Genomic DNA, 25,257 nt, shown 5'->3' with positions numbered 1-25,257 from the left:
AGATTATTATAGTACTTCTCATGAGTTTTGGTCAGTCTGTCTGCATGACAATCCTATTTTACATGAATAAAAATGACTTTAAGTTCAATAATTAGAATTTAAGAGAACCTTATTTGATAAAACTGACACATAATTTGCAGTCACAAATCACAATGTATCAGAATATGTTTTTGCAACACTCCAGGATACAGTATCACAATAAAGGTTAAAACTTTACTGATATCAGACAGTGACTTAAGTAGGATTGTGTCATTGAGCCTTTGAATTTCAGTTTATCCCAAGGGAGCATGAACGTGCGTCACGGATTAATATATTTCTCTAAAAAAGCACAAACATGAATGCATTGTCAGTGATGTCAGAAGATCAATAGAGTGATTAGGATCTATCCTGTGGGGACCATGAACATCTGCACCAGATCTAATGACAATCTGACGCCGCTTGTTGAAACGTTTCACTCTGGACCGAAACAGACGACGGATCAAATCACTAACGCGATTTATTATTATCAGTGCTGGAAGACAGAGCGTCAGAGCGTCGTCGATCGATAGAGAATTTATTAACAACAAATTTGATTGATCCAACTCTGAACTTTACCTCCTCCTTCGCTCCCCACTGGAGACTTCAGAGAGCGAAAGCAAAGAGCATCGGGAGGAAGCAAGATGAAAGGAGGAGTTTAAGGTACACACAGCCGAGGCAGGAAGAGGAAGATGATCGGTAAACGAGTGGAGGGAGGTGGGGAGATCGGGGGAGGGGAGGGGGAGGGGGAGGATGAGTGAGGGGGGAGACACACGGCAGGCAGAGGCAGAAGTGGTGAGTAATGGAGTAATGAAGGGAGGAGGACGGAGGGGAAGTGGGAGGGACCGTGTCGCTGTGAGGCAGATGTATTGACGAGCTGGCCGGCTGATCGATGGGATGTGGTCAATCAACACAGTGATCCATACACTGACCTTACTCTGGATGGCTGAGGGACGACATGTGTGTGTGTGTGTGTGTGTGTGTGTGTGTGTGTGTGTTTATCTGTTTGTGTATGCCTATTTATACGTCAGTGAGTGAATATAGCATAAGGTTTCATAACTACACCCCCTCCTCCATAAACTATACTCACTTCCAGGGCCGGCCCTAGGATTTTGGTGCCCTAAACAAGATTTTTGTTTATGGCCCTGCACTCTAAGCGCAAACACCAAATCACTGGTTAAAACTGAACACAGACATGTTTATGCCCTCTGAGGTTTGAGGCCATTTTCTCGAATTTAACATATTTTCTTAAATTTATCTTTTTAAGATACTTGCAGATGTAACAATACTCAAGTGTTTTATGTTTAAATATTAGAGCCTCCGCTGTAAGCACACTGAGGCCAGTTTGTCCTAGAACACTGTATAAAGAAATAATTTAGGCCAAATGCTGGAAATTTGAGGTCTGCTTTTTGAAAAATTTCAAATCCCTTGTGAAAACACACCTTCAGTCATGAGAATGAACTGTTTTGGTGCTTGAAATAGGATATGAATACAGTAATATATAAGTGTAGAAAACAAGTCTAAAATGAAATTTTGTAAGATTGCTTTTTGAGCACAAATGTTGTCATTCTGCCGTTCTATTTTCACCAAATGTCTCAAATGTGAGATAAAAGAAGCTGAATATTGACTTCAAATTACATATAAAGCTCATAGCTGCACGTGCAGACCTCAGGATATTTAAATGACTTGAATGAACCCCGGTACCTTTCTGATCATGTGGCCCCCCACCTAACGGCTGTGGCCCTAAACAACCGCATAGAGTGTTTATGCCAGGGGCCGGTCCTGCTCACTTCTTTACATTAACAAAGCTTCCAGTTAGATTTTCACCATGTTGCACTATAAAAAATAAGCTTCCTAAGACTTCAGAGTTGAGATTAATTCATCACAATGAACATTTTGTTGCCTCTCTCTCTCTCTCTCTCTCTCTTTCTCTCTTTCTTTCTTTTTTTTTTATATTACATCATGGTCATATGTTAATCCAGCTGGAGGCAGGGTCTGTATTGGCATTAAACAAGACGAACGAACCAACGCAACAAAAACACTATTGACAAAGGGAATTGTGCTAATTCTGTAGAGGGAGCACAACTGCACATTCACTGTAATTATCACATTTCAAACAGGTTATTAGCCCCCCAAACGAGCCCAAAGTGAAACCAAGGCTTGTCTGCGAGGTAGAAAATGAATACGATAACTTTGGCTTTTGGGGGGAAAAAAAGGGCTTTGTAGTGATGTGAAATACATGTTATTTGATTATAAGAGGCCGAATGGAAAAACAACACGTGGTTAACGCATGCCCCTTGATCCCAGCATGCCCTGCATCATGTCCTGGCATCACCTTCGTTAGCCTTTTCCCTCTAATGTAAAGATGGAGATAAAGACGAGAGCGTGGAAGAGATCACATGCTACAAGTGGGGGGACCAAAAAAACCCGCGGACCCGAAACAACTGGCTCTTTATCTCCTCACATACGAGATCCACATGTAGCGAGTCGACCAAAAGCATCGCAGCCCCAGCACAAATGAGATTACATGACGAGAAGAACCATAACAAACGAAAAGGGAACTTCAGTGTTTCCCCACGCACTGCTGGTTGATATGTGTAATCTGTTAACACACAGTAAGTAACCAGGCTGTGGTGAAGGTCTCTAGACATCTACACACTCATGTCTGCTTGATAATTGTGATTCAGCAGGGCGGAGGGTGGAGGGTGGAGGTTCGGAGGGCGGGTGGTGGGGGTAATGGCACCTCCTATTTGTTCCAATCCAAAGAGGCAGCAGGAATGTGAAGAATTGGGGAAGGACGACTACAGGCTGCGGACCTGAGATGCCCAAATCAGATCTAATGCAAGTTCAAACAGCTCCCATATCACAGATAAAGACCGGAGGAAAGCTGCAGGGTTTAAGTGCGGGGAAGCAAACAGCTCTTTCATGGCTGCACATGAGCAACACAACACCTCACACACATACAGCTCAACAACAAGCTAACAAACTGCTGCAAAGAGAGAGAGATGGAGGATGGAGGTGATGATGATGAGAGTTCAGCAAACGATCCCCTTACACCTGGATTCAACAGTGGAGACGAGACGTGAGATGCAGAGGTGCAAAAAAGGCCATTTTAAGGGCACATAAATAAATAAATAAAACATGAAGCTGGAGCTCAGTATCGACAGACATCCTGTAAATAAGTTCCTCCTCCTGAGCAAGGCACTAAACTTCCTATATTTGTCCACAGGCCGTCGCATTTGTGTGCAAATATATGAATGATTGTGAAGCTGAAATTAAAACAACTTTTGTCTCTTTCCAGTAAGAACCAGTGTGGTTTTTGGGTGAACACTCAATAAAAGGTGAGCATCTTCAACTATATAGGCATAGTGGCAATCTTCATTTACCCTAATGTCACATTTAGAGGGTTTGGATGTGTTTCTGAGGTCAACATCATCTTTCACATCCTTTAGAAAGTTACTGAAAAAACACCTGATGTCATAACCTTCAGTGTCATTTTCCTGATGTTAATTATGCATCCATCTTCCTTTCTTTTGTTGTTTATGTTTTATAGTTTTTCTAGATAGGCTCCAGCTTACCCGTGACCTTAGTGCAGGATAAGCGGTATAGAAAATGAAATGAATGAATTCGTTTTTCTATGTTGCAATGTTCATTTTATTGTTTCTCTTGAATTTTTCCATGTTGTAGCCTACTTCTAATTGTTTATCTTGAGTTTCATGTAATTCTTAGATGATGGGAGTGGGAACTTCGTACAAGCCCTCCAGGCTTCGTTCCCTCCTTGCACTGTTGGTTTTTTTTAACTTGTGTTAAATAAATCAAATCTAAATCTCTCGGTTTGACTGTCCAGTGTAACTATACACTGCATTTGTTGTGATTTGTGTGCAAATATATGAATGATTGTGAGGCAGAAATGAAAACAACTTTTCTCTCTTTCCAGTAAGAACCGGTGTGGTTTGGGGTGAACACTCAATAAAAGGTGAGCATCTTCAACTAGTGGCAATCTTCATTTACCCTTCTGTCGAACATCTGGGCATCAGTTTAATATCACATTTAGAGGTCCAAAACTCTGGACCTTCAGTGTTATTTTCTTGATGTTAATTATGCATCCATCTTCCTTCCTTTCTTTTGTTGTTTATGTTTTATAGTTTTTCTATGTTGCACTCCTACATTTTATTGTTTATCTTGAATTTTTCAATGAAATTAAAACAACTTTTGTCTCTTTCCAGTAAGAACCGGTGTGGTTTGGGGGTGAACACTACTCAATAAAAGGTGAGCATCTCTCCGTTTGACAATCCAGTGTGACTGACTATACACTGCATTTTCTGCCCTCATGCAGCACCACATCAGATATGCTACACATGCAGCGTGTGTGTGTGTGTGTGTGTGTGTGTGTCTCTGATTCACCTGCACAGGTCTGTGTCTATATCGACCATTACACCAATTTAAGATAAGATAAGATGAGAATTTACCATATAAGTGAATGGTAATTATATAATTCAGCTACTGATCAGTGCTGTGTGTAAACTCCCATTCGTGGAGGCTGTGTGCATATTTGTTGTTTGTTTGCACATATAAAACATAGCCTATAAGTTCAATTAAAATCTATCTATCTATCTATCTATCTATCTATCTATCTGTCCATCCCACTCTCTCTGTTTTTCTTTCTTTCTTTCTTTCTTTCTTTCTTTCTTTCTTTCTATCTATCTACCCTGTGTCTTTTTACTTCTTTCTTTCTTCCCCCCTCTGTCTGTCTCTTTCTTTCTATCTATCTATCTATCTATCTATCTATCTATCTATCTATCTATCTATCTATCTATCTATCTGTCCATCCCACTCTCTCTGTTTTTCTTTCTTTCTTTCTTTCTATCTACCCTGTGTCTTTTTACTTCTTTATTTCTTCCCCCTCTGTCTGTCTTTTTCTTTCTTTCTTTCTTTCTTTCTTTCTTTCTTTCTTTCTATCTATCTATCTATCTATCTATCTATCTATCTATCTATCTATCTATCTACCTATCTGTCCATCCCACTCTCTCTGTTTTTCTTTCTTTCTTTCTATCTACCCTGTGTCTTTTTACTTCTTTATTTCTTCCCCCCTCTGTCTGTCTTTTTCTTTCTATCTATCTATCTATCTATCTATCTATCTATCTATCTATCTATCTATCTATCTATCTACAGTATCTATCTATCACAACAACTATCTGACTGACTGGTATTTCATCAACGACGGTGCAGCAACAACAAGACAACACACAGCTTACAGACATCATCCATCCATCCATCCATCCATCCATCCAGCAACACGTACCCAGTCCTCGTAGTGCCTGGTCCCGTTCTGCAGCAGGTCCTCCAGCTGGATGGTGCAGTTGGCCACGAAGTCGTCGTATCCGATGGGCGCGTCGTGGAAGACGGACAGCTCCAGACTCCGTCCCTCGCGGACCTCGGTGCAGAACTCCTGGTGCCACGCGGGGCTGTTGGTCTTGGTCCTGGTGGCGGTCTGTCCGAGCCGGGTCTGGTCCAGGTTGAGGGCCAGGTAGGGGTCCAGCAGGAAGGAGCCGCTCTTTCCCACGGCGTGACGCAGGGCCCACGGGGTGGGCTTCAGGTCCACTGCCTCACACACTCGCACCTTCAACAGGCCACTGAACACAGGCATGGCTGTGTGTGTGTGTGTGTGTGTGTGTGTGTGTGTGTGTGTGTGTGTGTGTGTGTGTGTGTGTGTGTGTGTTTAGGCTATAGTCTGCCTGTTCCTCCTGCTCCTGTACACAGAGTGTTTCCTTTCAATGAGTGGGGTCACTCACTCACTCACTGCACAGTCCTGCTTACATCCCATAATGCCGCTGGCTCCTTGGACTCTCAGTCTAGTATAGCTACAGCCATATCAGAACACTGTGTTTTCCACACTCACACACCAAAACACTGTACACACACGCACACACGCACACACTCAGAGTGCAGCTGATTGGTCCCTAATGGGCTGAAAAACGCAGCAACACCGCGGACTCGGACTCGAACTCGGACTCAGAGGTCTCTGCTGCTGCTGCTGCTGCTGCTGCTGCTGCTGCTGTCTTCTTGTTTGTTTATGCTCGGTCCCGTGCTGCTGCTGCTGCTGCTGCCGCCGCCAGACCAGATTCCCGTATCGGCGGAAACAGAAACAGGGCCGGGGATAGCCTATAACCGTGTCGGAGCGGGGGGGAATGCAGGGGGGGAAACGCTGCTCCGCTCGGCTTCTTCTCCTCCTTCTTCTCCTTCTCCTTCTTCTTCCCGAGAGAAGCCTCCTCCTCTACCTCCTCTACCTCCTCCTCCTTTCTCCTTTCTCCTCCTTCTCCTCTACTACCTCCTCCTCCTTCTCCTCTTCCCCGCGGTCCTTGAGTGTCTGTCCCGGGTCAGGGTGGGAGAGAGAGCGAGCAGCCGCGCCTAGCCATCCGGGATTGGTGCTCCGCTTCCAGCCCAGGCTCGGCTCGGCTCGGCTCAGCTCGGCTCGGCTCGGCTCGGCTCGGCTGTGATAAGCTCCTTGCTTCGACCTCACGGCACCGCGACACCGTCCGTCCTCCCTCCCGGAGACCAACGCTGCTGCTGCTGCTGCTGCCTCCCTTTTTTGTTTTGTTTTTGCCTCCACAATGCAGTCTTTTTTTCTTTTTCTTTTCTTTTTTCCAGGGGCTCACGACCACCCTGAATACATCACGGTATACTACTCCGCTCCCGTTTTTTTTTTTTTTTGTAGCTGCTTGCGATCCCTGCGCGCGCCCCGTTTCCCGTCCTCCCCTCTCTCTCCAGAATCCGTGAGTGAGTGAGTGCGAGCTGCAGGAAATGCGCAAAACGCGTCACTCGACTCGCGCTGCTGCTGCTGCTGCTGCTGCTGCTGCTGCCGGGCTGTTGCGCCGGATGAGAGAGAGAGAGAGAGAGAGAGAGAGAGAGGGAGAGGTGTTTTTTTTTTTTCCTGAGCGCATGAGACGAAGAGGGGGATGGAATTGACCCGCAGGCATGGAGCGTGCGTGTGCGTGTGTGCCATGGCCAGACAGCCAATAGAGCCAGTCAATCAGTCAGTCAGTCCTTATGCATGGTCACAGACAGCCTACACACACACACACACACACACACACACACACACACACACACACACATAGACACACACACAAATACAGAACAAGAAGAGAGTCTGAAGAAACAGCGCACATGTTATAACGACATTACAAGTTGATGCAATAGTGTCTCAAAAAACATGACAAAATCTGGTTTCCATACCGACCTATTGACTCATACGGCCGCTGTGAGTTGCTATCACAAAGTGTGTGTGTTTGTCTGTGTGTGTGTGTGTCTGTGTTTGTGTGTGTGTTTTTAGTGTGTGTGTGTTGGGAGTTTGACCGGAAGAGACAAACTGCAGGAACTTCCTCAGGAACCTCTATCTATTATTATTATATTTACAGCATCCCATATCTCTGTATTAATCAGCCTGCTGGACCGATCACAGGCCCAACTGCACTGTCACATACCTGTACATGTCTATGCATACATTTAAATTATCAACCTGTTAAACGTCATCCTTCCCTATATCCTTAAAGTCTGTGTCTATATCGACCATTACCTACACAAATTTAAGATAAGATACGATGATAATTTACCGTATAAGTGAATGGTAATTATATAATTCAGCTACTGATCAATGCTGTGTGTAAACTCCCATTCGTGGAGGCTGTGTGTGCATAATTTGTTGTTTGTTTGCACATATAAAACATAGCCTATAAGTTCAATTAAAATCTATCTATCTATCTATCTATCTATCTATCTATCTATCTATCTGTCCATCCCACTCTCTCTGTTTTTCTTTCTTTCTTTCTCTTTCTTTCTTTCTTTCTATCTACCCTGTGTCTTTTTACTTCTTTCTTTCTTCCTCCCTCTGTCTGTCTCTTTCTTTCTTTCTTTCTTTCTTTCTTTCTTTCTATCTATCTACCTATCTATCTATCTATCTATCTATCTGTCCATCCCACTCTCTCTGTTTTACTTTCTTTCTTTCTTTCTTTCTTTCTATCTACCCTGTGTCTTTTTACTTCTTTCTTTCTTCCCCCCTCTGTCTGTCTTTTTCTTTCTTTCTTTCTTTCTTTCTTTCTTTCTTTCTTTCTTTCTTTCTTTCTTTCTTTCTATCTATCTATCTATCTATCTATCTATCTATCTATCTATCTATCTATCTATCTATCTATCTATCTTTCTTTCTTTCTATCTATCTATCTATCTATCTCACTCTCTCTGTTTTTCTTTCTTTCTTTCTTTCTATCTACCCTGTGTCTTTTTACTTCTTTCTTTCTTCCTCCCTCTTTCTTTCTTTCTTTCTTTCTTTCTTTCTTTCTTTCTTTCTTTCTATCTATCTATCTATCTATCTATCTATCTGTCCATCCCACTCTCTCTGTTTTTCTTTCTTTCTTTCTTTCTTTCTTTCTTTCTTTCTTTCTTTCTTTCTATCTACCCTGTGTCTTTTTACTTCTTTCTTTATTCCCCCCTCTGTCTGTCTTTTTCTTTCTTTCTTTCTTTCTTTCTTTCTATCTACCCTGTGTCTTTTTACTTCTTTCTTTCTTCCCCCCTCTGTCTTTCTTTCTTTCTTTCTTTCTTTCTTTCTTTCTTTCTTTCTTTCTTTCTTTCTATCTATCTATCTATCTATCTATCTATCTATCTATCTATCTATCATCCTGCTTCCTGCCTGTTTTGTTTTTTTGTTTTGTTTTGTTGTTTTGCTGGTTGATTGGTCGCGGTCACAATGACTGACATGCAGGTTGTCATAGAAACTGTCACTCTCCATCATGAGCTTCCTCATAGATAAAGGCCATTGTTGCGCTCGAGCTGTCAGTCACAGTGACATTAGATCAACCAACCTCTCTGACACGTGGAGTCTCTCCCTGATCTAATGACGCACCTTTTAATTATCTTTATCTAATAAATATTTGTGGAGTCAGTTTTAGCATTTACACCTCCGAGTAGCTGAAAAATAAAATACTACTCAAATAAAGTACAAGTAAGCTACCTATGAAAATTTCTACTACTTTCACCACGGACAGCAGCACAGGTGTAACTGTCTTTACTCCATGTACAGGTGACAGAGCATCATTATCATAATCCAGCCTCTGTCTGCTGCCCACACCAGGCCTGGCCAGCTGCGCCACCTGCTGGCTCACCTGACGTACGGCCGCGTTGATGACGCTTCCAGGACGTGACGTCGAAGGAGCGCTGCGTTCAAGTGCTGCTCGTAATTTAAGGTATTGTTAAACTCAGATTCTTCACCTAAATAAAAGTATAGGCTAAGTAAAACATTGAAAAGCCAAATCATATTCAATTACAAGTTAAAATAACATAGTCAAAGCAAATGTACAAAAATATCAGCGTTGAAAAAGTGTATTATACAAAAGTATCTCAAGTGTCTGATGTATTATTATAGAAATAATAATAAAATATTCAACTTTATTTTGCACATACACTGAGTTGGTTCAGTCCAGTGGTTCCCAACAGCCCAATAATAATTATTTTGTGAAATAATCAAGGCTACCTGTTTAAATTTATATTCTTATTACATATGTTTGTTTTTGTCAAATAGCCTACTAAAATATGAAACTTTAAAACTTAAATATAAGTGTCCTCAGCAGTCAGATAAACGCAGTTTTCCCGTTGTTGCCTAAATTTTGACTTGAGATCCAGTAGTGAAGGGCAGAGGAAGCCTGCTGAAGTTTCTCTGGTTTTATGTCTTTTTCTATGAAGTGTGAACAGCGACACCTGGTGGTTTAAAAATCTTCTAGCAGCTGAATTCAAAACTGAAGCCAAGCACCTCAAAGATCCTAAAGTGTGTTTTAAAACTGTGCAATAGAATAAAATAAAAGCTCTTTGTTATTATTAAACCTGTAACACCTTTGCCCAGTAGTTCTGCATTTCTGTAGTTGGTATTGTACAAATTATTACAATAAAATATATCAAATGACTAATTGTGACTTGATATTAAATATGTTTGCCGACAGGTTATTAGGGTTTAATCTACTTGTTGGCACACAATGGGACCAGGGTGTGTATGAAAGAAGCTCCAGGTTTATTGTTGAACTTCTTTTAAACTCTTTCACACTTAGATATCAAACATTATATACACTACAAAAGATTTCCCCCCTGAGCTGCCTCCACATCCAGAGTATCTTTGTTGATGCTTCTGTAATAATAATAATTGAGGACATGTTTCAATGTTAAAAAAAAAAAAAAAAAACATTACAAAAAACAAAAAAAATTTCAATAGGCTATTAATGGAATTATCAGCATCTTTATGAGTAATGAAAGTAACTATGAAAATTAAATGCAATGCAATTTGTGTAGTGTTTGTGTAGCATTTTCATTAATTCTGAATTTTTCAGAGAGAAATAATAGGATATTTAACAAAGTGATAGAACTTTAAATTATTGTTTTTCATGCATCTTAAAATATATGTGTCGATGGGATTTTTAAACATTCACATCTTCATACTTGATGTATGATTCATTTTCATTTAAATCTTTGTTCATTCATATATTTTCTGCTGGCCTTTACCAGGATTTTACATCATGTTTTAGAGGGAGGTGACTTGCATATTTTCTATATAAAATGCATCTTATGGTCCTCTTCAGAATGAAGTAGCACAAAATGGTGACATACTGTATCTATGTGCAGTATAAGCTTCTTGTTCCTAAATACACTTGATTAAATTTTACTTTCCTCCACTACTGATTTCAGTACACAACTTAGTGTTTCTTTTTTCTGCTGCTATACGAGGACAAACCAGATGAAAACGTACTTTTTCCTAACAGCAGCAGTATCAGGGCCCGTCCTCTCTCTGCCTGCATCTCCACCTCTCTGTGCTCCGACCTGCCTGAAGAAGAATTAGGATTATTATATATGTCTTAAACTGACACAAAACATATCAAATGTGCTGTACAGAGGAGAAACGAACGTGCTGTGCATTCTCACTAAAATCACCTTTGACCTTTTTTAAGGTTGAGTAAAGAAAAGCCACATCAGTGAGTCAGGTTTGTAGTTGTCACCTGGCTTTTCCACCTAATTCATTTGTGTGATGATACAAGACAGATGCCGGATAATAATAATAATCATCATCATTTGGAAACTAAATCTTATGCATGGGATGGTGCAGCAGAAAAGCTCCTTCCACCCACTGGTTTCAGGTTTCCACTCTGTGCCTTTTTACAAAGAAACATGAGTAGGCTATGTGCTATTTGAACAGTTTCACTTTTACAGAAACCAAAAGTTTTACACTTTATTCTGATTTAAAAGACACAACAAGATAGGAATTCATCAAAAAAGAGGAAGATTTCTCTTTACCTGCAAGTGTAGTTTCCTTCAGTCCAGACACACACCCGGCAAGCTGCTCTCACTGTCACTCAGAATTTGCACACACACACTTTCATTTAGGATAAAGGATGGTGTTATATATAAAAATAAAAAAAAATACTGCATACAACACCACTGATAAATTAAATAATTTTATTTATATATAAAATACCAAAAACATTGATTCAACATGAAATTGAACATAAAGTTTGACGTATCATCACATATACACAGACTGAGCAGTGAACTCTGTGAACATTAAATAAAATAGAAATGAAGGTAAAGAAAACAAACAAAAAAAAGGTTATAAACATACAGACAGGGAGGTAGCCTTCAGTGTGTATTGATTGTCTAAAGCGGTGGACATCCTGCGCCTCTAGAGAAACGACTGGCTCCATTGGAAAAAAAAAAGAAAAAAAAAAGACACGTAATTTGGAGAGAAAATAATGATGTGGGGGTCCCTGAGTTAATGTCCAACAGGGGTCTACAGCTTTTTGTGTTTTTATTTAGGTCGATGGTGTCAGCACCGTCACCATCAAAACTGTGGGTCTGGAGATCATTAATGTTTTTATATCATCATCTCTTATATTCTCAGGAAGCAACAGAAAAATACCAAATATCCTCAGAACCTGCACTCACATTATCTGGGTTCATATTTATGATGACAACTGTTTTATGACCCTGAAAGTTTATTGCAACCCCAGACCCTGATCACACACAAACACACACACACACACACACACACACCGCCCTCCTCCTCTCTCCACTGGTCCACCACCACCACCACCACAGGTCTCTAAAAGGTCCATGTCAAAGATGAAAAAAGTCTCATCAGACATCCAGGTCAGAGTCACTGTCCGTTACAGAGAGAAGAGTTTGTCCATCCGTGCGCTCTGCGCTCCCATCCGGACTGCACTCTCCTCCGCTGAGTGCGCGTGCACCGTCGGGACACATCCGATGGTGCTGCAACCTGAAAATGACGAGAAGGAAAAGAGACGTTAAAGTGTGGAAATGCATTAGATTTTTTTTTTTTTATCATAATAAATAATAATAATGATAATAAAGTTAAAACTGCAACAACAAAAAAAACTCATATTCTTTCTCTATTGTGGAAAAAAAAAGTCCGAATTAAACCAAAAATTTAAGATATTAGAAATAAATCTTACAACCAAACATCTCTACACCTCCTGTCATATCTACTTGGAGCCTACATGTGTTCATTTATTTGCAGCCATTCATGCACGTTTTGCCTCCACTAACAGGGCGGTTGACCCGCACACTGACCCTGAAGAACATTATATAGTGAGAGAAACAAAAACCTACACGCTGAATGGTCGTGCGCTTTTACGCATGAATGGCTCTTTTGCGCACAACCGTGGCTGCCTGTGGAGAAGAAATTGCTCCAAGGAGTAAGTGGATAATAGCGTTAAGTAGGAGAGTGATCGATAAACAGAGTCATTTGGACACATTATTGACTAAATGATTGCGCTCTGTGGAAAATAAGACCAAAACAGTTTGGATTCGTTAATTGTTTTCAGATAATCAGTTTCATTCCGGTTTCTCTGAACAAGTCCAAGTCTCTGACCTGTTCTTCGCCGCCGCCGCTCGGTCTCTCTGTCTCCGGTTTTTAAACCAGTTCCCAACTTGAGTCGGTGTCAGTCCAGTCGCGTGCGCCAGCTCCCGTTTCTTCCCGGGGTTTGGGTAGGGGTCCTGCAGGTACCACTCTCTCAACAGCCCCCGCGTGCGCTCCTTGAAACAGTGCGTCTTCTGCTCTCCGTCCCAGATGGTCCTCGGTAACGGGAACTTCTTCCTCACGCGGTACTTGTCCACGGGTCCGAGCGGCCGCCCCCGGAGCTTCTCCGCCTCGCGGTAATGCGCCTCGAGCCACATCGCCTGCAGTTTACCGTGCGAGGCGCGCGTGAAGCGGTGCGTCTCCAGGATGTGGTAGAGCTCGCGGAAACTCCCGGTGTGGTAGGCCACCACGGCGCGAGCGCGCTGCACGGACTCGTGCTCGGAGATGGAGTCGCGGCCGTCCGCGGTCACCGGCAGCGACCAGAGGAACCGGGCCAGCCGCTCGATGTCCCCGGTCTCCTCCAGAGTCTCGCACACGCTGGCGATCTGCGCGGCGGAGAAGCAAAGTCCCGGGAAAGCGGTGAGGGGGCACGCGGAGGAGGGGGGAGGGTCCTCCGGGGAGCGCGAGCGGGACAGGACGGGGGGCCCATCCGCGAAGTGCGGCAGGAGGAGGCGCGAGGCGGAGAAGAAGTCGAGCGGAGATCTGAAAACCATCTGGAGCGGCGAGCGGAGCCCACAAACAGTCTGAGGGAAAAACCGCCCAAGTCTGAGTCTTTAGCTCACCTGGGAGTCAGGGAGGGACCCGGACCGCGACTCCTCATTGGACACTCTGGGGCTGATGCGGGGTTGCCATGGCAGCGCTGTCAATCAAACGCAGGGGATTTATCTCCCCTCTTTTATGCACAGGCTGAACTCAAAAGTCCTCGGTGAACTGACTCCTCTGTGTGACAACAGGACAAAGCAGACGGTTGGGTTTTTCTATAGAAGTCAAATATTTTAAAAAGAGAGAAAAATAACATTTACCTGATTTTCTGGAGCTGCAGCTACATGGAAAACGGTGCACTTGATGCAGAAATAGATAAATCATCATCAATAGAAGGTGGCAAACATTTGCATCAACATAAAATGTCAGGATTTGTATCAAACTTGCACTTTTTTTTTTTTACCACAGTTTTTGCACTGAACTGAGATAGATAGATAGATAGATAGATAGATAGATAGATAGATAGATAGATAGATAGATAGATAGATAGATAGATAGATAGATAGATAGATAGATAGTACTTTATTATCATTCAGTTGCAGAGAACAAAATGTTGTTGGACTCACTCAGATAAAAACTGACCACATTTTTTTTTATCACATTGTTAAGTTATAAACTTGTTTGTTTACATTTGATAGAGAAAGTTCTTCCCCAGTTAAAAATAAGTTGCATCACAGAAAAACTAAAACTAAAAACTGAAAAATAAAGTCAGATATAAGTCAAATAAGTCAGATAAATATAAATAAAACACTACAAACCTGACTAGAATAGATGGGAGAGAGGCTCTAAGGCCAGGACTTTTGATGATGATGATGGGTATCTGGAAATGAACGCCTGACCAAACTGGACTGAACCAAAATGACATCACCGTCTGTGTGATCAACTAAATCTCATAACCTCCTCCTCCTGCAGCGGCGGCGGTGCTCCGGCCTGCGTGGCTCTAAGCTGCTTGCATCATTAGTAATAGCAGTGAGGATGTGGTGACGGTTCCCGCCCGGTGTGATTGGAAATCTCACCCACGACCCCCGAAAGCGTATGTTTCTCTAAGTGGTCGCTCTCCCCGCCGCTCTAATCACTTTTCTCTTCTCTAATATCCATAAGTTGAGAGACACATAAGCCACGCTGCGGCTCCATTCTGTTACCTTGGATTAACGTCAGGCCTATACTGTACAGCAGCCTGCCAACATTAGTCTAATAGAGCAGCATATTCAATCAACATTAACACATTCTGGTTGGCCATATGCTTTGGAGTGTGGCACCCTTTGTGCAGCGTGTGTGTGTGCATTTTGTGTCTGTGTGTGTGAAGAAGCTCATAAAGATATCTCTGGCTCGACAACCAAACCAAGTTGCAACAAAGCAAAACAAAAAGAACGCAATTTAATACTTTTATCGTGCACAATCACGTCCTGTTTTGTCGCACACACACACACAGACAAACACAGACAGACACACACACACACACACACACACACAATGATTCGATGCCCCCAGTGCAGATGTGTTGGGCGTGAAAAAGGGGGTCACCCAGCTTAAAGGGGTTAATGCCAATTACCCAAAGAGACAGATGTCCCTACACGGCGCTGTGTGCCAGTTTTTCACCCCCGGATGATGCATAATGGTTCATTCAAGGCCAAACTCTCATACCTGCTTTAGCAAATCAAATAAAAAAAAGAAAGAAAGCTTTGAAATAATCGTAGCAACATGATGATTCCACACAAAAAAACAGATGAATATGAAGAAAAATCAAGTGAAGACTGAAAGAAAACAGAGGGAACCAGAGCAGATATAAAGTATAGCGATATGATGCAGTCAGGTGCACTGACAGAGGTACAAGTTTGTTTAAAGACGAGCTGGGATGTCACTTTGTACAACGCGTGTGCATGAGCTGAAAGTGCTTTGAACATTAAGTGTTAATCCTGGGGTTTTATTAATCTACGTCTTAAGGAAAAAAGGAGGAAGACAAGATGGAGATAAGAGAGAGAGAGACAGAGTTCAGACAAAGGTCAGTTAAACACAGACAGACAGACAGACAGACAGACATCAGTGTGTCTGTTGTCAGCTTTAGTCCACAGCTAGTGTGTGTACTCTGGTACACACACACATAAAAGTTTTGAATGAAACTCCTCTATTTTCTGTCTGAAAACTCACAAATGCAAATATACGGCAAGAGAAAAAGCGTGCAACATGGCCTCCATTAAGGTTAACACACAGGGCCGGCCCTAGGATTTTGGTGGCCCCCTAAACAAGATTTTTGTTTGTGGCCCTGCACTCTAAGCGCAAACACCAAATCACTGGTTAAAACTGAACACAGACGTGTTTATGCCCTCTGAGGTTTGAGGCCATTTTCTCGACTTTTACATATTTTCTTCAATATATCTTTTTAAGATACTTGCAGATGTAACAATACTGTTTTATGTCTAAATATTAGAACCTCCGCTGTAAGCACACTGAGGCCAGTTTGTCCTAGAACACTGTAGAAAGAAATAATTTAGGCCAAATGCTGGAAATTTGAGGTCTGCTTTTTGAAAAAAATTCAAATCCCTTGTGAAAACACACCTTCAGTCATGAGAATGAACTGTTTTGGTGCTTGAAATAGGATATGAATACAGTAATTATAGATAAGTGTAGAAAACAAGTCTAAAATGAAATTTTGTAAGATTGTTTTTTGAGCACAAATGTTGTCATTCTGCCGTTCTATTTTCACCAAATGTCTCAAATGTGAGATAAAAGAAGCTGAATATTGACTTCAAATTACATATAAAGCTCATAGCTGCACGTGCAGACCTCAGGATGTTTAAATGACTTGATGAACCCCGGTACCTTTCTGATCATGTGGCCCCCCACCTAACGGCTGTGGCCCTTAACAACCGCATAGAGTGTTTATGCCAGGGGCCGGCCCTGTTAACACACATACACGAAAGCTACAGCCTCATCATGCAACTTGTCGTTTTGTATCTCTTGTATCTATGATCCTGCAGGACCGGGGCTTTTAGGTGGATTTGCAAAGAAAGATTCTGCAGCGGCACATTGCATCTGAAAAAAAAAAGTTGCTCCAAATTGACAAAAGTGCAAAAAAAAACAGTGCAAAACATGAACATACAACATAGAAACAGAAGAGACCTTTTGCCTCGTAGATAACTTTAGTGTTAAAACCAAGAAATATTCACTATGAGGCAGATTGAAGGAGATTTGTTACAGATGCACTTTGCCGCAGTGTCAGTTGCATTTGTCTAAATCACACACACACACACACACTGTGAGAAGCTCGTCCTGCTCTACTTGAGATGTCTGAGTCCACAGAGGATCGCAGCCTGTTTGTGTGTGTGTGTGTGTGTTGTCGCAGCCAGCAGCAACAATGAACAAACACTCACACACAACGACAGTCATGGCCAGAGCTCCCTCAAGTTGAAAAGACATTCTTCTAATGGAGCCAGGAAGGAGGACACACCACTAAACACACTCGGGGAAAATGCACTCAACAAGGTGTGTGTGTGAGAGTGTGTGTGTGGTGAGGGGCTAAGTGTGTTATAATGGTGACAATTAAGTTAATTCAGCTATGTCCTCCTTTTCAGCTTCAGGACAATTAGCAGGTAGGATTCGGGGGGAAAGTGGACGAGGCATCCCGGGTGGCTGCAGGGACACAGCGTCTCCTCATCCCCCCCCCCCCCGTAAACAAAAGCCCTGCTCCTAATTAACCCCTCCACAACTTAACACTGACCTCTTAAGCCCTGAAACTTTAACCCCCTCACCCTGCCTCATGGAAGAGGCCGCACGGCTCCCACTAACCCCCCCACCGAATCCTCCTCCTCCTCGTTAAGCCACTAATCACTTCCTGAGTCTTTGTTGTGCTTTTGTGCTCTTGCAGAGCTCCAGGAGAGTCTGGTGCACAATGGTACCCTAAAAAAAAATGAGGAAAGAGGAGAGAAAGAGGAGGGGGGGGATAGTGTAGCAGAGCGAGAGAGGGATGTGAATGAAGACGTGGAAAGTGGGAGGAGGACCAAGCTGATCCCGACCGGTCAGAGCGAGGAACAGTCAATTAATCATAATAAAGCTAAACAATTAACATGTTTGCATTGAAATTAATAGGGAAAAAAAGACGCCATTCATTCATTCATTCATTCAAACAGGGAGGAAAAGATGGATGCACATGTGGGCAGATGTTGGTGGCATTCTGTTACGCTCCGTGTGTGTGTGTGTGTTTTGGTGTGGGTGTGTGTGTGGTCACCATTTGACAACATCTTGACCTCTGTCACTAAAAGCCGAGGAGGAACAGGTACTCAAGTAACTGTACCTGAGCATCTAATCCTGCTCCCTGATTGGTTTGTAACGCGACACCAGGAAGTTAATCCTGCTGGTTTTTTGTTTTTTACTGATGCTGCCTTAGTCTGATTTTGTGTTTGTGTGTGTGTGCGTTGAAACAGCTGGACAGAAAAAGAAGTTCTGGCAGACATTATGTTTTCTTGTCTGTAACAACATCTATGTCACGTCTGTCCGTCCTGGGTGATGGATGGGATCCCTCCTCTGTTGCTCACCCTGAGGTTTCTCCGATTTTTCCCTGTTAAAAGGGTTTTCCATGGAGTTTTTCCTCAGTGGATGTGAGGGTCTAAGGACAGAGGATGTTGTTACGATGCCATGTAAAGCCCTTTGAGACAAACTGTTTGTAAAAACGGGCTATACAAATAAAATTGCCTTGCCTTGCCATTAAAAAAAATAATAAAAAATGGCACACGCACAAATATCCACACACGTGTAAACACATCACAGACACACGACAGATGGATGACACAGACATTAAAGCACAAACACCTCACAGAGAGATGAATAAACAAAATAATCTGATAATTTGACTAATAAATTTCTAGGCTGCTTTTAAACCCTATAGATTAGTGCAGCTGCAGCGGCCAGATGTTAATAAAGACATTAATTACATCATTATCCAGTGTGTCGTCGTGTAGTGTCATCTCACCACTTGGGTCTGCTTTTAATTAATAACTTGAACGAGACAAACAAAACACCAGCGGCCAAAAATACAAACAGCTGGAGCCTGAACAAACGTCTGGCTGTTACACACACACACAATAATACAGATGTAACGACACACGCACACACAGTGAACACAGCGCTGTCCTGTAATCACTCCTATTTCCTGCAAACTCTGCTGTTATTGTGGAAAATGTTGTGTGTGGAGTCGCAGATGCAGGTTTTGCAGACAAAGACAAATAAAAGATAAAATTTCTATTAATCCGTCTTTAAAAAACTGAAGTTATTTGTTCAGGTGTTCATACTTCAAGATTATTAAACACACCATCCAAGGAGAAAAACTCACATCAAAATAATAAATGTACAATTCAACAATGTTGCCTTAACAACATTCAAGTGTTGCACATTAATGTTTAAGTCTAGATGTGTTTCCTTTGCTTTAGACAGATTTATCTACTGTATATTTACTCTGATTTACCTGAAAGTGTTTTATTTATTTTTTTTCTTCTTTCTTTTGTAGAGGGTTAGGGTTAGTTGTTGTTTTATATTTTAGTGTTTTATTGGAGATTTTAAAATGCATGTCCTTATTATTTGCTGGGCTGACTGTGTGTTTTTGTTTCTCTTGGGGAGTATGTGTGTTATGTGAGCGTTGTCTATTTCATTTTATTTCATAAACATGACGTAAAGCACAGAAATGTCCATCTTTCTCAATCCCATAATTGTGGCCACAGTTTAAACAGATGAAGGTAGAAGGGAATAAATAAATTACATTTATGAGATATAGAGTAAATATTTCTCATTTATCTAATTAGTTTTGGTCTTTATTTCGATTATGTTCTTCTTCTTTTTTTAAATACAGAAAACATTTAAATGTATATAGTTTTTTGCTGGTTTAATGAAGGGAATAAAATGGTGGAGGAGACAGAAGAGGCCTGATGAGATAAATAAAAAGTGGGATGAGGATACAGGGGTACTAATAAAATAAAATTTAAAAAGCCAAGAGAAAATGAAATTAAATGAAATGAATAAGTGAAAAGAGAAGGATGGCAGAAAAAGGGAGGGATGGCTCAGATGGAGGGATGGAGGGAGGGGTGGAGAGGGGACGGAGGGGGGGGGGCTGGCCTCTGTCCTGTCTGGTGTGGTTGGGGGTAATCTGGTCTAATCTTCTGCATGTTAACCTATCTGAGCAGCAAGAGCCAGATTATCCCTCTAACAATGGCCACCCGCTCATCTGCTAAATTACTCCACTCAAAATCATATGCTGAGACACACAAATACACACACACACACACACACACACACACACACACACACACACACACAGATTTCAGGGAAGCATCATCAGTATCAGGGCCGGTGGCCCCTGGCATAAACACTCTATGCGGTTGTTTAGGGCCACAGCCGTTAGGTGGGGGGCCACATGATCAGAAAGGTACCGAGGTTCATTCAAGTCATTTAAACATCCTGAGGTCTGCACGTGCAGCTATGAGCTTTATATGTCATTTGAAGTCAATATTCAGCTTCTTTTATCTCACATTTGAGACATTTGGTGAAAATAGAACGGCAGAATGACAACATTTGTACTCAAAAAACAATCTTACAAAATTTCATTTTAGACTTGTTTTCTACACTTATCTATTACTGTATTCATATCCTATTTCAAGCACCAAAAACAGTTCATTCTCATGACTGAAGGTGTGTTTTCACGAGGGATTTGAAATTTTTCAAAAAGCAGACCTCAAATTTCCAGCATTTGGCCTAAATTATTTCTTTATACAGTGTTCTAGGACAAATTGAAATTGGCCTCAGTGTGCTTACAGCGGAGGTTCTAATATTTAGACATAAAACACTTGAGTATTGTTACATCTGCAAGTATCTTAAAAAGATAAATTTAAGAAAATATGTAAAAGTCGAGAAAATGGCCTCAAACCTCAGAGGGCATAAACACGTCTGTATTCAGTTTTAACCAGTGATTTGGTGTTTGCGCTTAGAGTGCAGGGCCACAAACAAAAATCTTGTTTAGGGGGCCACCAAAATCCTAGGGCCGGCCCTGATCAGTATATTTAACCATGTATGAAAATCGCTCTCGTTTTGAGCCTTAAATTCATATTCAGACAAGAGGTGTCTCATTTAAAACCCGAAAAAAATATAATAATAATAATTCACCTGGTCACCACTTCTCTCGCCCAAGGTTACAGCCACAAGCGGAAAATCCTTCGCTGTGAAAAGACAAGAGTGGGTGGATGAAGAAGAAGAACTCGCATGAAAGAAGAGGAGCAGGTAAGGGGAAAAAAAAGAGATAGAGAGAGGAACACCACTAGCATCTTCCTTCCTGCTAACAAAGCAATTCAGCCATTGGGTTTTTCATTTGGCGCATGTTCTTTAGCCTGTCGAGGTCACAGAGGTCAGCTGACCTTCAGATGTAGAGAGCACAACGGAGCCACTGAACACCGTCGCCACCCTTTCAGGAGAGGAATGAATAAACACACACACACACACACACACACACACACACACAAAAAAAAACTGAAATATATTATATAAATGTTGTAACGCGGAGCAGGATCTGTGAGCCGAAGCTATGCGCCTCCTGTAAATGGAGTTTTCTGAAGCAGCTGCAGCTTTGTGGCTCCGGGTCGGAGGCTGTGAACCGAGGGGAGCTCTGAGGTTTTCACAGAAGCTGCTACCAATTCAAATAAGAGGAGAAAAGAGGGAAATAAGAAAAAAAAAGAGGCAGGAGGGAAGAAGAATAGTAAACAAGCGTCTGCAGCCGTGGATGCTAACATCTGGATGTTCACAGTGAGCGTGTTTACAGGCTTTAAACTGAGTAGGAATCACATTTAACATGTTCATCAGCTTCGTTTAGCAAACATGATGACATATCAAGAGCTAGATACTCCTACAGGATCAACTGAGACTGATGGGAAGGGCTTTAAAGGTTATAAACCAAAGTAGTGAATAATTTTAAATTTGCACTAGACGGAAAAAGCATTATAGGGTGAAGGGTTCATCCTCTGGAGACAAATATCACAGCAGGTGGTTCAACAGCTGTTGGGACATTTGACTCAAAACCACAAACATCGACCTCATGGTGGCGCCAGAGGGAAGATGCAACATGTCACAGGATTAGTGCGGTTCATCATCTGGGGAACACGACACCAGAAGTGCCATATAAATTAGTTCACGTCCGTTTGATTTTGACTTAATTTGGCTTAATTTGGATTTACATGCAAAACACACACAGCATTATCGCAAATTACAATTCTTTGTTCGGCCACTAGATGGGGCCGGTGGTGCAGCGTATCTGAAGTAAACATCCTACATAGCATGCAGTTCAGGAGCGGTCTCATAACAAAAAGAAATTCTGCATTTGCTCCACAGACACTACACTGTGGGCTATATTTTGTATACATATAGTTATGGCTCCCCTCGACCTATTTATTGCATATTTCTGGGTTTTTTTTTATTGCTATTACTGCTGTATTTGCGATAATGCTCCTTTAAATATGATACAATATCGTAGATCAGGGGGGTCAAACTCATTTTAGTTCAGGTGTCACAAACAGCGCAATCTGATCTCAAGTGGGCCAGACCAGTAAAATAATGGCATGATAACCTATAATTTGAATTTTTCCCTTTGTTTTTCATTATTAAGATGTTTACAATTGATGGACTATCTTTTTTACAAAACATATTATGAACAATCTCAAATTTCTTGATATAAATAGGTGCAATTCCAACAATATTATGCCTCTTCTTTTTCACACTTGGCAAATTCATCCTGAGGGCCAGATTGGACCCTCTACCGGGCTGGTTTTGGCCCGCAGGCCGCACATTTGACACCCCTGTCGTAGATGAACTGTCCTGCTTGATTTATTTTTGACCTATTAGACCCGCATGCTGGGAGTTGTGCAACACGTTTGTGTGTCTGTCTTTAGTTGCTGTTCTCCCAAACACACAAACAACAATATACTCTCTACAGCCGGTGGTGTTTCTAGACACTCTGGAGCCAAATCCATTGATGATTCAGTTTTGCATACTGTGCACATTGTTCTGTGTTCACAGCATTTGGCAACATGATGTTGTCATTGATATGGACCAATGTCGGCCGTCTCTGGGGACCCCCTTCCAGCAGGGGGCCCTGGGCAATTGCCCTGTTGACTACAGCTGGACAATTCAAAACAATGATCTCACACCACTTCACCTCAGCGTGCAAGTGTTTTCACCGAGTAGTGTCCTTTTTTAATTTTTTTTCGCTGCAAACGAGGGAAGCTTCAATCTTGAATGATTTTAAAATGATTCTCGACACATAAATAAATCATAATTACCACTATAATGATTTAGTAGTACATAAAAAAACTATTTTTTCTATCTCATTTAAGATAAATAAGTTATAAAATGACCAAAAAGAAAGTATTTATAATGCCTTTCTGCACAAGTGCTTTTACTTTTTATACTCTAAGTGCTTCCTGCTGGTAATATGTATGGATACATCATTATCATACATAATCAAGTTTGTCCTTTGTGATATATTTCTACTGAATCATGAATATCTGAGCTGAATTTTCATCTAAATTCAACCTCACAGCAAAAAGCCACCGAGCTCGTCATGCACCATCCTCTGGGGATCATGAATTGTCTGTCTGAAAACCTTAATGGTATTATTACCTTCAACAGTTGTTGTTGACACAGTAGAGCCACAGATAATCAATCATACACCACCGGCTTGGCTAAAAAGAAAAAGTGTACCTTCGACAAAAAAGAAGAGGGGAGAGAGATCTGCTGTTTCGTGTCGTGTAGTTGTGTAAAAAACAAAAAAAACAAATTAAAGTGAAAGAGATTAAAGATGAAGAGCGGGCAGCACAAACAGTTTTAACAGGTCAGTGTCTATTGTTTTGTAATATCAGGCTTAATGTGGATTCAGCGGGTGAATCAGTGAGAAGGCGCGCGCCGTACCCCACCATCATCAAATTAAATTCACCCCCCAAACACACACACACACACACACCATACACACCACCACCACCACCGTAATATATTTGGATCGCTTCATTCACACTAACACACATGCTCTGCAATCCCATAATCCCGCTCCAGATTGAGAACACCTTTAAGATACTATGTGATTATGATTAGGGATTATGATCAAATTATGACAGAGTGACAGATTAGACACGGGTTTTGTGTGTGTGTGTGTGTGTAGGGGAGGTACGGTGCAGCAACACGTCTCTCTCTGTACGACATTCTGCTTTTATATGATGATACGATCCAGACCGAACAGTGAAGAGAAGCAGGAATATTTCAGAAAATGAAAAAAAAAAAGGGCAGATCTGGATGTAAATTGTGTTAATCTGTTAAAAAGGAAAGAAAGTCTCACTCACTCTGCAGATGTAAGTATGTGTGTCGTTATCTGGGATTTAGATTAAACAAGACTGAACTCTTTTGTTGGGATGTTTTTTATTTGATTTATTAAGATCAGTTGTTTTGTTTTGTTTTTTTAATTTACATTTTGATTTATTGGTTTGTTGTCATCCAAGTTGCAGCTTCCTGCTTAGCTGCTTCTCATCTGAAGGTTTGTGTGATGCATTTTGCAGATGTTGAGATGATTGTTTTGTTTCTTTTCAATGTGTGTTTTTAATTTTGTTCTTCTGTTCACTTGGCTCGTTATGAGTCCGTGATGCAGTCATGCAGTAACACAGCTGTATGCAAATGTCTGGGCAAATTACTGTTGATTTTTTTTTTTTTTTTGAAGTGAAAAGATGTTAATACAGCCCCCGCAGCAGGAAAGATTAAAATCTGAGCCTTTCATCAGATGCCCTGTTACTGTAACTGTAACTGTGGCACCTTCACTGAGGAGGTGACCTCAGCCGCACCAGCTGTTCAGCCCCGGGGTCGGAAATATTCGACTTTAAGGTTGTGAACTATACAACACACACACACACAGACCAGCTCACAGTCTCCTGACAGGAACAACCACTGGAAAGCTGTGGGTGAATCATAAACATGGTCTGTTGTGCACAAGAAAAATACATCCATCCAGTGAGTGAAAACATCTAAATGAAGAATTAAAGACTTTTTAGTGAATTTCTGAATTAATATTTGGGAATTTTTGCCTTTTTCTGATGTAACAGTGGAGTTTAGAGGCAGCAGGTAACAAAAGGTAAAAGAAGGAATGTTTTTACAGGATCATTTAACATTTTGCACCTTAACCACCTCATAATTGTTTCGCACTTTATACACTGTTGTTTTTTGTTGTTCTTCTCTTTAGATTTAAAAACTTTGTGATAATTTTATCTGTTACTTTTACTCTGCTGCAGAAACCCTTTACGCTCCCACCTTTAAAAAAAAAAAAAAAAGTCTCTGCACACTCACTACTTCACACAAAGGTCAAACGTCAAGGTCGCTGCAGCAGCTGGCAGTGGGACTGGTGTGTCATCAGGCTGCTGACAGACACACAACCATCGCTGTAACACACTCATCCTGTAAAAGGAGGAATAACAAACATGAGCCGAGATAAAAAACCGTTGAAAACGGAAATCACGTAGGCAGCAGCTTTCTGTATGACTGACAAACAACTCGTGTTTTGTTTTTTT

The 25,257-nt window shown here is 41.5% G+C and overlaps 2 protein-coding genes across 2 annotated transcripts in view; both read right to left on the bottom strand.

Annotated features, from left to right (window-relative positions):
• prkcea (protein kinase C, epsilon a) overlaps nt 1-6,220 on the bottom strand; it is a 49,775-nt gene extending 43,555 nt beyond the window's left edge. The window contains exon 1 of the mRNA XM_085760743.1: nt 5,318-6,220. Within this exon, the coding sequence (XP_085616869.1) occupies nt 5,318-5,662 (345 nt within the window). The 5' untranslated portion in view covers nt 5,663-6,220. The remainder of the gene's footprint in view (nt 1-5,317) is intronic.
• A 5,928-nt stretch (nt 6,221-12,148) lies between these two features.
• On the bottom strand, nt 12,149-13,650 carry six3b (SIX homeobox 3b). Its single transcript, XM_085760833.1, has 2 exons — nt 12,935-13,650; nt 12,149-12,319 (listed from the first exon to the last, which is right to left on the bottom strand). Exons 1-2 carry the CDS (start codon nt 13,633-13,635, stop codon nt 12,181-12,183), a joined length of 840 nt encoding a protein of 279 aa, XP_085616959.1. The 5' UTR covers nt 13,636-13,650; the 3' UTR covers nt 12,149-12,180.
• Between the last annotated feature and the right edge of the window lie 11,607 nt (nt 13,651-25,257).

This window comes from Trachurus japonicus, chromosome 19, assembly GCF_045865225.1.
Source record: "Trachurus japonicus isolate A0001 chromosome 19, Traja_1.0".
Taxonomy (NCBI): Eukaryota; Metazoa; Chordata; class Actinopteri; order Carangiformes; family Carangidae; genus Trachurus; species Trachurus japonicus.
This window is presented reverse-complemented; position numbering and strand designations above follow the sequence as displayed.